This window comes from Lates calcarifer, linkage group LG3, assembly GCF_001640805.2.
Source record: "Lates calcarifer isolate ASB-BC8 linkage group LG3, TLL_Latcal_v3, whole genome shotgun sequence".
Taxonomy (NCBI): domain Eukaryota; kingdom Metazoa; phylum Chordata; class Actinopteri; family Centropomidae; genus Lates; species Lates calcarifer.
The window spans coordinates 8050573-8064548 of NC_066835.1; the positions used below are offsets into that span (position 1 = coordinate 8050573).

Here is a 13976-nt window from a genome sequence, read left to right on the forward strand (position 1 = left end):
AATTGCACAACTTTACCCAGGTCTTAATGTACTCCGGAGCGATTAAATGTTCCCAGTAAAACATCCTGTGCTTTGCTGTGTGTGCGCACAGACTCATCCCTCATCTTTAATATTACTCTGATCCACTCTGTGCAGCTCATGCACACATTACATAAATACAGACAGACTGGCAATTTAATGCCACAGCAGTTAGTGATTACATCTGCTTATTTACTGTTGGGGAAACAAAGATTCACAAATGCTCATATTTCTGAGTTATATATATTTAAGAGTTTCACTTGAAATGAGCATGCAAGTGCCTTTTCATGAGATAGTCTATTTTAATCGTTCATTAATCTGTTGAATTATTTATGTATTATCTGCTGGTAGGGGTGGGTGGGAGGTTACTGCTGACATACTGAGAAGAAGCAGAGAAAATTACTATGTTGCACACTGTTGCTGGCAGTCAATGCTGTGTTACCATTTATAGGTATTCATAAAATTGCATTAGTTGTGTGAACAATACTTCTGACCTGGCCATGAGATATGGACTTGACACACAAAAACACACTAAGACACACTGAGTGCAGTTGCACCTCTTGCCGATATCACAAAGCCCCTGTCAGCTGAAAATATGCGCCTGTCAGCAGAGCTCTAGCCCCTATAGCAGCAGAATAGCTTATTGGTGTCTCTGTGTCGCTGTATTCCTCTCCTTGTGGTCCCCCCCGGGTGCTCAACACCTAATGAATACATAGTGAATAGCTTACTCACTCATTGTTATCTGCACTCTGCCTCACTTTCCTCTCTTTTACTGGGTGAAAGCCAACAAGCTGGTGTTGATGGATGTTTCTGGACTGGTGGGCCTTGGTTGAGGTGTTTCAAATAGTGTGTCACAGTACAATCTGAATATAGACATAAGCAGTTGGAGAATAATATTCATTCTGAGGAAACAAACTACCTCCTGTAGTTTCTCTCACTATAATGTTAAAAATCCCAAGGTATTTTCAGGCTTGTATTCTGACACCCTCACCTGGCTGAGTTGTGCAATTACAACGTTGATTAAAGACAATATTATCTCAGTTGAGGAACTATTATTCTCTCCTGAAGCATTCAGTGAAATACATTTGTAGGTCAGAGGACATTATGTGTCAATTGTTGCACGAGTTTCATGCAATAAATGTTTCCAACCAAGTTCAAGTCATGTTTTTAATGTTTTGTAATCATATCTATATCATAGTTCAACATACATATACTCCACTAAACATTCATCTGTAGCTCATCTAAACTGTGGTAAAACTGTTCATCTAAACCAGCTGTAAAAGCCAAAACTGTTTCACAGCATCCAAATATTTTAATGACACTCAAAATCCCCAAATAGTGTTTTAGGTCAAAAAATATGATTCAAAAATGTAATTTTTATTCAAAAGTTAAATATTGATATAAGTATTGAACTGACTGAATTCAGCTGTATCTTAAAAACAACAAATGACTGACTGTGGACTTAATAATAATAAAAGCTCTATGCAGAAAAAAAAGATTGCATAAATTATATTGGTTTATTTCAAAAAATGCTGTAAACTTTCACCATGGATCATAACACCAGTAGGTCAGCTGGAGGAGGTTTTAAAGGAATCTGACCAAGAGTGAACCTTTTAGCCTTGAACTGATTCAGTTCCTCCGGAGTCAGTTTGTCCTCAGGTGAAAACAGACTGTCTGATGCTCCACCAACAGACCCTGCTCCTGCTGCAGGTGGTGCAGCTGGTGTCTGAGTCCCAAAACCACCCCCAAATCCTCCTCCAGTGTTGTTTGCTGTAGAGGAGAAGCTGAACCCCGAGGCAGAGCCAAATCCTGAGGCTGCTGCTGGTTTGTTGGTGCTTGAAGCAGCGAAAGAGAATTCTGAAGCTGAAGGAGCAGAGGAAGAACCAAATCCAGAGGGAGGTTGTGTAGGAGCTGCTATGGCACTACCAAAACCTGTTGAGGATGATGGTGCAGCTGAGGAACCAAATCCACCACTTGGGGCAGCAAAGCTGAAACTGCTGGCCTGCCCTTGTGCTGGAGCCCCGAAGCCTACATGGTCAGAGAGAGTTTTTGTCTTAACAGTAAATATGGATTTGACTTCCTGATCAGCATATTTAGAAAGGACAATAAAAGGCTAGTTATAAGAGTTCAGTTCTATAAATCTACAAACTCAAATTTAGATGCATTTTATGTCTTTACACAAATCATTCTTAAATTCCTAAATTACTGTTACAATTAAGCAATACTTAATCTTCACCTTTGCTTCCAAAGTCAGATGTAGAGGATCCAAATCCAGTCGATGTCACAGAACCAAAGCCACCTGAAAATGACTGAGGTGCTGGGTTGTTTAACTCTGCGAGCTGCACGGAAAGTAAATATACCAAATATCAAAAAATGTTCACTGTATTTAAAAACAGGCCCTGCATAAAAATAGATGGGGGTACTGTGGCAGTGACTGCACGTCTCACCAAAGCTGCACGGGTGGCTGGATTCATAACCTTCAGTTCCTGGACTCTGCTTCTCCACTGGTTGAGCAACTGATTGACACCATTAAGCTAAAACACAACACACAACAGGTGTTTCTTAGACTTATCATGTGACAATGACACTGAAATACATTGCCCTTATTGAAAGGAGTACTAATATCCATGCAGAAGACAAAATACATTTGAAGAGGATAGTACCCTCTTGACTTATCTCTCCTTCTTATTGGCCTGAAGACAAATACTAGGATTATATTCATGAATAACACTTCACTTACATAACCCTGCAGATCTCCTGAAGCTCTTGTGGAGTAATACTCCATTCTGAGCTCTTCTGGAGAAAGATCAGTGAAACCTGAAGAAAATAAAATTCAAATTTCTTGATGATTATATATAATAAACCATTCATTTACAACTAATGTTGTGGCTACAAATGACAACAGCAACAACAATCATGTAATTAAAGGTATGTTTGATACAGACCAGATACAAGTGTCTTAGAGGGAGAATAACATGAGAACCACCACTGCCGTGAACTCTCCCAAACATCTATGTCCAGCTGAATGATCTCCCTGGATGGTCATGAAACAGACGTCACATAAATTAAGTTCTCATGACGATAAACATTCATTTTCATTCTGCACAGGTCTCAACAAAAAAAAAGAAAACTCACAGTTTTTTGTCATCATCTTCGTCGCCAGCTGCTCCCCCTCTTCCTCCCCTGTCAAAGGTGCTTGGAGAGTTAAGCGCTGAAAATCTGTTTTGAGAGGAGAAGTTGAATTCAGAGCTCTTCACATTATCTCTTCTCCCTCCACCTCCTCTGCCCCAGTCAGATCCTCCGCCTCCTCCTCTGCCCCAGTCATCACTTCCATGAGATGAGAAAGATGAAGGCTGGATATAGCCTCCTTTTTGTTGGTTAGGATTCACCCAAACTCTGTTTCCAAACCCTGAAACATGCATGCACACAAAAACCAGTCAATGTCAAGAGGGAAAAAAACTAATGAATGCTAATGAAGGCTAAAGAGCCTTTTTTTCCTCCATACTCTAACTCTACCACTTCCACTTCTGTCTATTCCGTATATATAACTATAGCATGGATTCCTCTTCTGTTACTCTATTTTAAGAACCCAATATAAGTGTTTTAGCACGTGTGTTTCAGTCTTTCTTTATCAGAACTGAGAGTCTAAGGACAGAGAGTGTAAAATATACGCAACCAGTATAACACACAACAGTGGGCATGTTTGCTGGCTGATCAATTATCTTTACACTCAGTTGCCAGTTTATAATGTGTATCTATTTAATGTAGTCTTGTCCAACAACATGGCAAAATATCCTGTACCTTTATGAGGGTTCTACTGGCCAGTTTGTTTGTGTTTAAACTGGTTTAACTTCTTGGTCATTTAGCATGCTGCAGTTTATAGTGCTGTGTGCCGTCTTTCCAATATTCTGTCAATATTTATTGATTAGGTTACGATAATAAAAAAAAGAAAGAAGTCAGAATCGACAAGCTAGCTAACGTAATGAAAAACAAACACTGGCTCAGAAACGAAAGTTAACAAACTAGCGTAATGTAAATGAAAGGGAAACAAAAGTTAGCTTCCACCTGGTCTGTCACTGTTACTATACAACAGCCCTGCTACGGTAACACAACACTTAAAGAGCATTCAGTCTGAATGTATTTCTTGTTAACCTTACCACCACCACCACCTCCTCCTCCTCCTCCTCCTCCTCTAGACTGCTGCTGACCAGAGGAGCGGCTGTAGTTGTTGTAGCCGCCGCCGCCGCCTCCTCCTCCTCCACCACCACCACCTCCTCCTGCTCCTCTGTTTCCTCCCCTCGGGTGCTCATTCCAACATTTTTCGCCGTAACGACAACGGCCCTGAAGGAAAAAGTTGCATATTGTCATTTCCACTCAGCGCCGGCTGTGTCAAATTCCGCCTTTTCCTCTGGGCTCCCGAGTATCTCCCGCTCTCCGCAATGTTTTCGTGCGACACGCGACAACAAGGCACACGTTCGGGTCGGGTCGCAGCAGATTTACGTCATGGCTGACTAGCAACAACAGCGACCGCGCGTGGCAGGAGAGTTAATTGTCAGTAATCCGAGATATTGAGGTCACTGTCACTGTCACTGTAGGATTTCCAAAAAAAGCACCTTCCTACAGATATCAATGTTTTCATGAACAGGAGCAGGGTTAAATAAATCACGTGCTGTTAAATGTGTCAAAGATCATACTTAACTCAACGTTATATATATGTGATGTGACAAATATGCTTGGGCTTTGCGTTTGGTCTGTGTCTTTTGTGGTCGTTTTGTGTCTTTTAACTGAGCTCTTAAATCCAGAAATATTAATATTAATCCATAAACAGTAGGCCTGTTTGGTAATCCATTAATGATTATTCATACCCTGCCAGCTCTGTTCCCTTGAAGTAGAGACTATATAGCAGCCTCTACGTAACAGCTTCATCATATGCCCAGAGACAACAACTCCTGTGATGGAATAATACTTCCTGACCCATGGTTTCCTGTTTGTTGAGTTTATTGTCACTTGATCAAATGCAAACATATTTAGAAATACTGTATGTATCACATGACAGTGACATAAACTATTAAAGGTCTATAAACTACATGACATGGCCCCAAGATGAGGTGTAATAATGTGGTTGGTGTTATAATTTAGTGGTGCAAATTTGTAATGTTTCTAACAAATTTAGAAATGAATCACATTTTGCAGTTGTCCCTCCTTAACAGGCTCAGCCAACAGTTTCGATATGAATCATTCATGGTCTATGAGCACATACACACACTGCACTGACAAAATCAGTCGTAAGTGAAAACACCTGTGTGGCTGTACAATGGGCATGTACTGTATGAGCATAAAACACACACACCCTGGTACAGGAGTGAGCACAAGAGTATGCATTTAAAACTCAGGCTAACAAAAACAAAAGTCCTGAAGTAGGCCCTATAAATGGAAGCTACCCTTTAAGAAGTTAAGTGCAAATTGCATTGAAGTGTAAAATAACGATTACACTGGTGTGCAATCAGGACAGCATCACACCATTCATTGAGGTCAATGCACCTTTTCATGATGAATTATTCTGACAGCTGCTGCACATCTCCCATTTTCTTGATAATAATTATGTTGAAACTCTCAGACTGCTGCCTGGGATCTTAATAATGAAAATAAAAACCTTAAAATGAGCCAAGATTTTCACCACAGAGCACAAGTGTTCAAGAGGAAACATTTTACTTAAATATTTATTTGCCATTTATGTTATACAAAGTGATGAGTTTTGACAGAGGTATGACACAGACTTACATGAAAACCTTTTTGAAAATATAGGATAAAGTGAAGCATTTTTTTTTCTCAAGGAACAATAAATTATAATGTTAGCTGACAAATAATAAAGTGGCAACGGTAGCTTCATTAAACTATTGATCATGTAAAAACATAAAAAAGAATTCCTTAATTTTAACATTATACAGTATTTTTGATATATATATATATATATATATATATATATATATTCAATGCTGGTATTAAAGGGAATGTTAAATATAGTTTAATAACAAATTGATTATAAGCAGTAGCAGCAATAAAATATAACCTAATTTAAAATCAGAATCCTGGCAAAAATAGGTGAGCAACACCTTTCAGCATCCTGTAGAAATGTCATCAATGTCATATACTGTTGGCAAGCATGAAATTTCACATTTTCTTGTTAATTGAAAACTTTGAAATTCATGAATGTGAATGGTCTTTAGCTAGGAAATCAGAACTGTTTTCAGCTTAATCACTGCATTTTCATTGTTAGCTAAAACATAAAAGAAACTGAATTTTTAGTACATAAAAATAAGGACATTTATCCTAAGTGTCATTTGTTGATGTGTCTCAGTGAGACAGAGCTGCACCAAGGTATCAAAACTCATTCATAAAATATATATGTATTTAAATATATTTTTTCAATATACAAAAATGAGTCTTTCCTTTAAGTAATAAAAATATATGCAAAAATATATGTAGGAAAAGTAACATGGTTACAATATGCTCTCTTTAAGCAATATTTAAAAACCAACAATAGTATTAATGACAGAAAGATGCTATGCAGTAAAGTATAGTGAGTTTAGAGTCAATAAACTTACAATAAAGAAAGAAATGAACATAAAATGAAAGAAAATGTACAAAACCCTACCCCTTTACCCCATTGCACAGCAAGGACAATCCATGTATGCTGAGGCGAAGAGGGACAGGGAGAACTCCTGCTTTATCTCCTGTCTCCGTCCACAGCAATGTCTGTGTTTCTCTTCAGCGCCACATTGATGGTGCTGAGCAGCTGCTCTGCAAGCTGGAAAGCCTGGTTGTCCTGCAGCGGAATGGGAAGACACTGGATGGGGAGAGGCTCACTCTCCTTTAACCTGCACATCTGGTGAGACAGACATGCGGACAGATAAATACATGGCTCTTTGTTGCAAAGTCATGGTTTTAAGACCTTATTTTTCCTAAAGGAGCAGTCCAAGATGTTGGTGTGAGATGAGAAGATCTTAGCGAGAGTGAGATGAGAAGATCTTAGCTTAGCTTTGCATTAAGTTTGGAAACAGGTGGTAGTAGCTAGTCTGGCTGGTGTTGAGAAACAATGTGGGATACAATGCGTTGATAAGTGAGCTTTAGAGGTGTTGCAAGGTGGATTTTGTTTCTTTCAGACAGAACCAGGCTATCTGTTTCCCCCTTTATGCTACCTGTGTGTTTATATATATAAGTTAGTATCAATCTCGTCACCTATCTCTTAGCAAGAAAGCTAATGACTAAAGCAGCCCCCCAAATACTGAACTTTTCTCAAAGTGCTATATGTAAGTTTTGCTTAGCCAACATTAGCATAAACATTTGTTTAAAGTGGTGCTGCCCAGAAGTCATATTCTAACCTCTGGTCTTGTAAATGCTTATATCTGCTTGAAGCTCTTGGTAAGTAAACATCTGTTAATGCTAACATCGGCTTTGTAGCAATAGTAAAAACTTACATATAGCACCTTTAAAACTATTGGGAAAAAAAATGTGATAGAGCGTTGATTTTTTTCTTAAATTTTTATTTATTTATTTATTTTTTTGCATTGAGTCAAATAAATAACTTAATAATTTTCAACAACTCATGTACAACAGCAACAATTTAAAGATGTGCAAAAAATGAAACAAGTTCACTAACCAGGGTATCCAAGGCCTCCAGAAAATCAGCACAGCTCTCACTCAGGAGGCTCAGTGTTTCATCAGGCAACTCTACAACAACAATACACACAACAGGGTTAAAGTGTAGAAAATGATTTATAGAGTACTACTATGTGTTGCTCAGAGCACTACAGGGAAAATGTCTATAGCTGTCAAGGTCAGGAGTTTCCTCTCACCTTCCATAGCACTGACCAACAGGTGAGTTGCGTTTAGGTGAGCAGCATTGGCCATCTGGCAGCACTCAGTATGACTGTCTGGTCTGGTTGATGCTGATTTTATCAGGTCCTCCAACGGCTCTTCTTGCATGGCCACATCAAGTGTTTTAACAGTGCACAACTCCTCCAGCTGACAGAAAGAGAGGCACGAAGAAATGGGAAGATGGAGAAAGCAGAACATGTAAAAACAGAGGAATGGTAGGAATATTTGTCTTAATATAACTGTCTAGAAATTAAGAATAAACAGTGGTTATGGGAGAGTATGTCCCTTTGGGTTAGTCTACCCATAATACAATTACCCTGTATAGATGAACCCAAAGCCCAATAGCCTATTTTGACAAGTTGAGTAGTGATAGTAGTAATGACGTTGGGGTAATGCCATTGTGTCACTCACATCACACTGCAGATCTGACAGAGCAGCTCTGTCCCTCATTGTCTCCTGGAGTTTCTTGAACCAGGCACGTTGAGTTAACTGGGGGAGCTCTGCCAGTGGAGACAAGTCCATCTCCTGTGATCCTGTAAAAGACCAGGAGATACTGCATTAGATTTTAAGCTGAGGCTACACTAACACAACATTTGGCTGGTACTAGCCCTAGTCATCCTCCTTTAATATGAAGGCTGCACCACAGTGGATGGTCAAAAGGACAACCTCCCTGACAACTGTTTGAAACTTTTTAGGAATTATTAAGCATTATAAACCACTTCTATTTTTGCAGTGAGACAACTAAAACTCACATATCAATGTCCAGTATATAGAGGCCATGTCTTTTTCCATCTGCATATATTTTAAACCATTTTAAATCACCAGATTTGACATATAACCCTTTGATTTTTGATATTCTGCATTGTTTACCTACAGGCAGTTACTACGGTAAATGTAAACACTACCGGTTACTATTTCTTGAACACATTGTTCAATCACAATCAAATTTTGAAGACACAGCCCTTAAAAATTTGATAGCATTTGTACGTTAGGTAGATTGGTGTAGGTGGTGCTACAGCAATGTAATGCATTAATTAAACAATTAATAATTCCATGTTTGTATCTATTATAGTTAATTTTAGCCTCAGTTCTTTCTAGTAAGGCAGGTCAACCCAATGACAGTACTTCAGAACAATTCATTCATACAACTGTTGATACAGCAATTCATAGAATCCAGTGTGTGTATAGCAGAAAAGGGAACCCACTAATTTCACTTCCTCATATAAAGCTAAGAAAAATGGGAAGCGTTGAAAATATTTGAATAACCGTAACAATATAATTAACAATTTTTCACTGGCTAAATGTTTGAATGAATGGACACAAACCATTTTGCAGTGGAATCAAAGGTAATTTCTCTGTACCATTCTCACCATTGTGCTTGCCATCCACCATATTCAAGGAGTCATGGGTTGACCAGGACATAGAGTCTGCTTCAAAGCCTCCTATTGCACCAGGCTGTAGGCATATATCTGAAAATACACACATCAGAAAAAATTTAAGAAAAAAATCAACGCTCAGTCACAACACAGAAAGGAGGAAACATGGGTGCAAAAAGAAAAAACAGATTCTAGCACAAAAAGTCACAACAGGGGATTTATGGGAAATGGTTGTATTTGTAGGCAATGAGGAAAAGCCATAATGGAGAAGTGACACTGTAACGCATTCTTTTCTCTTCAAACATTTGTCTTAACGTCAATCCCAGTGTGCTTCTCCGTAAACACACACACACACACACACACACACAAGAACTCACCATAGTGTCCACTTTTCTTAATCTCCAGTTCCAAGATGCTGTACGCAATGACTGTACCAGAGGGAATCTCCAAAGAAACATCACTGTCCCTCTCAATGTTGTTGCTGTCGTTCACACACACCTGAGGATACACATATAAACAAATACACATGCATAGGTGCACTGATTTATAGAGTTCGATGCTGGCTATAATACTTTTCCACTGAAGCTCTGATAACTGTACAGTCAGACTTTAAACAAAATAACAAACAAATAGAAATATTCAGTATTTCCATGACAAAAAGAGACAAATAATAAAATGAATCTGCCAATCAAACATTTAATCTATATACTGAACTCATATCGTAGTAATGAATTTGGAAAAAAATAAAGTTTCTTGATACTCATCCCCATCCACACTCACCTTAACAGAGCTTCCCAGCATGCCCAGCAGCCCAAGCACCCCCTGAAAAGAGCACTGCTTCTTTTTCGTCTGGCTGACGGAGCAGGAGTTGGTGGTGAGGATCCGCTCCTTCACTATTGCCAGCACCTCTGCCTTCTTCTCCACCTGCTTCACCAGAACGTGCGCCATGTCCACCAGCCTGGAGAGTAGACGAGGAGGAGGTCTTAATCTACAACAGCTAAATGTGCATTTAGAGAGATTCACATGGGCAGAGTGTTTTGAAACAGACATCCAATCAAAAGAAACATGTGGGGATTAAGTGCAGTGTGTTGAAGGAATATGATGCTACTGATCTCTGTAGTTGTGGTTAAGTATTTGCATGACACTGGTCTGAAGAGTCAAATGTCTGATGTCTAACTACATTTTTAGACTGTTCACCTCATCAATAATGCAGTCATCATCCTGTCACCTTCTGACTAGCTGTGGTGAGCAAACAATATAAAAGGGAATTATTTAATACCTGTCGCTGGAGTCGCGTAACAGCTTCTTCACAATCAGTTCCTCTTTCTTCAACTTGCCAAAACATGATTGGAGCTTGGAAATGCCCCGCCCCTCCACTACAACAGCCTTGGTGTCCACCTTCCCCAAGAGTTTGTCTCCAAACGTGCCCTCATAGGTCAGGAAATCTGTCTCACACACTTCTGACAAGACATGTGGCGTTAGGGGTGTTTGAGAAATGCTTCACGCACTTTGAAAATACCTACAAAACGATACGAAACGATACATGACCCAGAAATAAAATATTCTACTCATGTGGCTTGAGTTTTTTTGAACACAAACAGTGCTGTGCGTGCACACCTACATACCAGGACTGAGCACCGTGTCGCCCTGCAACAAGTCGCCAAGGGTGAAATCTGTCGGTTGATACTTAGGCCTCTGCCAGAACCAGATGCGGTTGCGTTTGACGACAAGCGCCATGGGAACCAGTTTACGTGAGTCATTTAGTCGCGACACGTGGATGAGGCTTCCTTCCGGGTCAATCTGACGGACGAAGTTGGCAGTGGCCTTGGAAAACATGGCTTCAGCAGACGAGGACTGCAGACAGCTGGAAGAGAGAGACCTCAATTTGAGTTTATTTTGTTCACTGGAGGACACTTAGAGCGAAGGCAGGAGCTCTGATGTGCTCTCACTAAAGTAAACCGCTAAGGGTGATTTCCCCCTGGTATTCTCCCCAGTTTTCCCCTCTTGATAAAGTTTATGTAGACTTGAGAAGTCCCGGTAAGGCCAAGTAGGCCCTGTATGGGTGTGTGCGAACATAATGTAACCCCAAACCTCTCTGTGTCCAGCAACAGTGGGCAGTGACTCATAAGGCATAAAGAAAGTCCCCCTGCATGTTGTTAACTTCTTTGTGTGTATTTGAGATGCACGTGTTTGCATTCACACACACACACCTCAGCGTGCTTATTCTGCGGGTTCAGCTTTCATAGTTTAAATATTTAAAGTAATCAGGCGTAAAGGGGGATTTGTGCTGTGAGGGAAAAGAGGAAGAAGCTGGTTTGAGGGATGTTTGAAGAATGGAACATTGGCTGAGGGACAGAGAAAGAGGGCAGTTAGGGGAAATAAATAGAAAACAGACTTCTGAAGGTTTAACCCTGAATGAAATCAAGAACGCCACCACCTTCCCATTCTGAACAAACAAACTCCCCTTGACTTGACACAGTTTCAGTGTGTTGAGTCATTTGGTCTGAATAATTAAAGAGTTGACATAACGTCAGCGAGGACCTTTCTCTAACCCCAAACTCGAATTCCAAAAGCTCAAATATGCAGATTCTACATATTTTATGTTTCTTTTGTTTAGTGTGATCTGAACCAAGGAAACAAGAGGGAAAAAGACACGATAATGGGACTAACCATCTAACATTTGAGGGAGGAAACATAATCTAACATATAGTACATGTGGTTAAGGTGGAATGCTAAACATTTCACCAAGTGTGTGGTATGTGTGAGAAAGTGTCTTTATGCCTATGTCCAGTAATGTAAAGGCAAATATAATTGTTGCTTAAATACCATCAGTAGCTGATCACCATAAAGCAAACACCCTTTAGAAAAGTATTACCCATGTGTACATGATAAACTACTTACATCGTTTGAAACTAATGTGACATCAACATCATCACTACAGTTTACTGAACTTGAGCCCAGAAGTTAAGCGAAAAATGGAATATAGACCAATTTTATATGAAAATCTTTGCCAGTGTAAACTGTCGGGTGAGCATAACATCCCTGTGCATATGAATTACATAAATAAACACACACACTAACACGTGCGCCAGTTCCCGGCAGCCCACCAACTCTAACTGTAACTGACCAGGCTGTGCTGCGCGTGCCTGCACGATGAGATCAGCTGCGCACGAGCCTTGAGGACATATGACTGGGATTATGAATTTTAAATAAAAGAAATAAAGTAGAAAAAACATGTTTTGACCGCGTTATCACAACAAACTAACCACACTGGTGGGTTCGAATAAAGTAAACTGCCAATAAACCCCCTTTTTACTGTATTTCTATGTCAAAAAGCGCAGAAACATAACTACATTTATTAGTGAATAAATGAAGATGTTGCTTACCTCAAATAATCTTAAAAACAACTCTTTAACGATGGCTATGCGTCCTACGTTCGGAACTCCTGTCTGTTCAGCTGTCCGTCCTGGAGTGTCACCCAGGTTGCCGTGCGTAAAAGTAGACCCAAGTTGTCCAAACACAGACAGATATAGTCCTCTGGATTTAATAGCGACGCCCCTCTCGCGCGATTTTAACGAGGACAGTAACGGAAATCAGAAAGAGACAAAACTGTTCACTGCTCGGTCATAGCTGTGCCCGAGTGGTGAGACAGTACATCCACACGTTCCTCCTCCCACTTTCACTGAAGAGGCAATCATGATCTTATGAACTCTGGTTTGTGTGTGTGTGTGTGTGTGTGTGTGTGTCTGTTTCAGGACATGATCAGACTTGCCTCTTTGATTTTCTGAGTTTCTGTGAAGTAAATAAGTGCATTCTGACAGGAAACGTTTGCAAACCATGACATTTTGAGTCACTCACTTTTCTGCTCATCTGTATAACAGAGGTGATTTTCTAACTATGGCTGCAGTTTATGACACTTGTTGCCACAAACCACAAAACCACCTGTGCCTTCAGTCATGTGCTTCAACTAGAAATTCATTTCTCTTAAAATCATACAAGTATCTCATGAGCCAACTAAATCAGTGTGTCCATTCACTGACCATGGAACAGTGCCAGATGTTAACATTAAGCTGAGAGAGTGGCACATGATGACCTTGGTTTTAAAGACGTGTGAGTTTTTAAAATGGTTGGAAATCCCCTTTAAGCGAAAGGACACAATATTCCATCAATGTGTTGTTGGTTTGCATTATTAAAATGTGTGGGTTCAGATTTAAAGTCAGCTGTTGAAGGAATAGGTTTAGGAGAATGTGTGCATGTGAGTGGGTGGGTACATTTTGGTTTGTGTTGTGCTTGGTGGAGATAAGTAGCTTTTTAAGGGCTGACTGGGAGTTGTCACTCAGATGTTGAGATGATGTTTCACAGAGGTATGGATTTAACCAGATGCACAAACACTTTGTAGTCACAGCTGGTCCTAGACTACAGTAACAAGCTGCTAAGGCCCCTCCTACCACTGTTAGCAGTCATGTAACATGTATTTAGAGGTTTTACATAAAGGATCAGTGTGTAACATTTACAGGAATCTATTGGAATCTATACAGGAATCTAATATGCTTAACTATGTTTTTATTCATGTATAATCACCTAAAACTGATAATTGTTGTGTTTTCATTTGCTTAGAATGAGCTATTTACATCTACATAAGGAACAGGTCCACTTCCATGCAATCCAACATATTGCACCACCTTTCTCATTTTTACATCAAAG

The 13976-nt window shown here is 39.7% G+C and overlaps 2 protein-coding genes across 5 annotated transcripts; both read right to left on the reverse strand.

The window, feature by feature from the left end:
* Window positions 1-1171: 1171 nt before the first annotated feature.
* On the reverse strand, window positions 1172-4501 carry nup42 (nucleoporin 42). Of its 2 annotated transcripts, none has more exons than XM_018667135.2 (7): window positions 4227-4501; window positions 3154-3427; window positions 2964-3052; window positions 2759-2835; window positions 2466-2552; window positions 2255-2357; window positions 1172-2046 (listed from the first exon to the last, which is right to left on the reverse strand). In XM_018667135.2, the coding sequence occupies exons 1-7, from the start codon at window positions 4384-4386 to the stop codon at window positions 1571-1573; spliced, it is 1266 nt and encodes a 421-aa protein (XP_018522651.1). In that variant the 5' UTR covers window positions 4387-4501; the 3' UTR covers window positions 1172-1570. The 2 variants fall into 2 exon arrangements, with proteins under 2 accessions (XP_018522651.1, XP_018522642.1); XM_018667126.2 differs by having other exon boundaries at window positions 4176-4501.
* Window positions 4502-5720: 1219 nt separating this feature from the next.
* Window positions 5721-12918, reverse strand: LOC108877149 (gasdermin-E). 3 transcript variants are annotated; one of them, XM_018667111.2, is made up of 10 exons: window positions 12659-12918; window positions 10898-11136; window positions 10552-10729; window positions 10053-10230; window positions 9650-9770; window positions 9258-9365; window positions 8308-8429; window positions 7875-8043; window positions 7679-7749; window positions 5721-6904 (listed from the first exon to the last, which is right to left on the reverse strand). In XM_018667111.2, the coding sequence occupies exons 2-10, from the start codon at window positions 11106-11108 to the stop codon at window positions 6746-6748; spliced, it is 1317 nt and encodes a 438-aa protein (XP_018522627.1). In that variant the 5' UTR covers window positions 11109-11136; window positions 12659-12918; the 3' UTR covers window positions 5721-6745. The 3 variants fall into 3 exon arrangements, with proteins under 3 accessions (XP_018522627.1, XP_018522624.1, XP_018522634.1); XM_018667108.2 differs by having other exon boundaries at window positions 10552-10732; window positions 12659-12915; XM_018667118.2 differs by having other exon boundaries at window positions 9267-9365; window positions 10552-10732; window positions 12659-12913.
* Between the last annotated feature and the right edge of the window lie 1058 nt (window positions 12919-13976).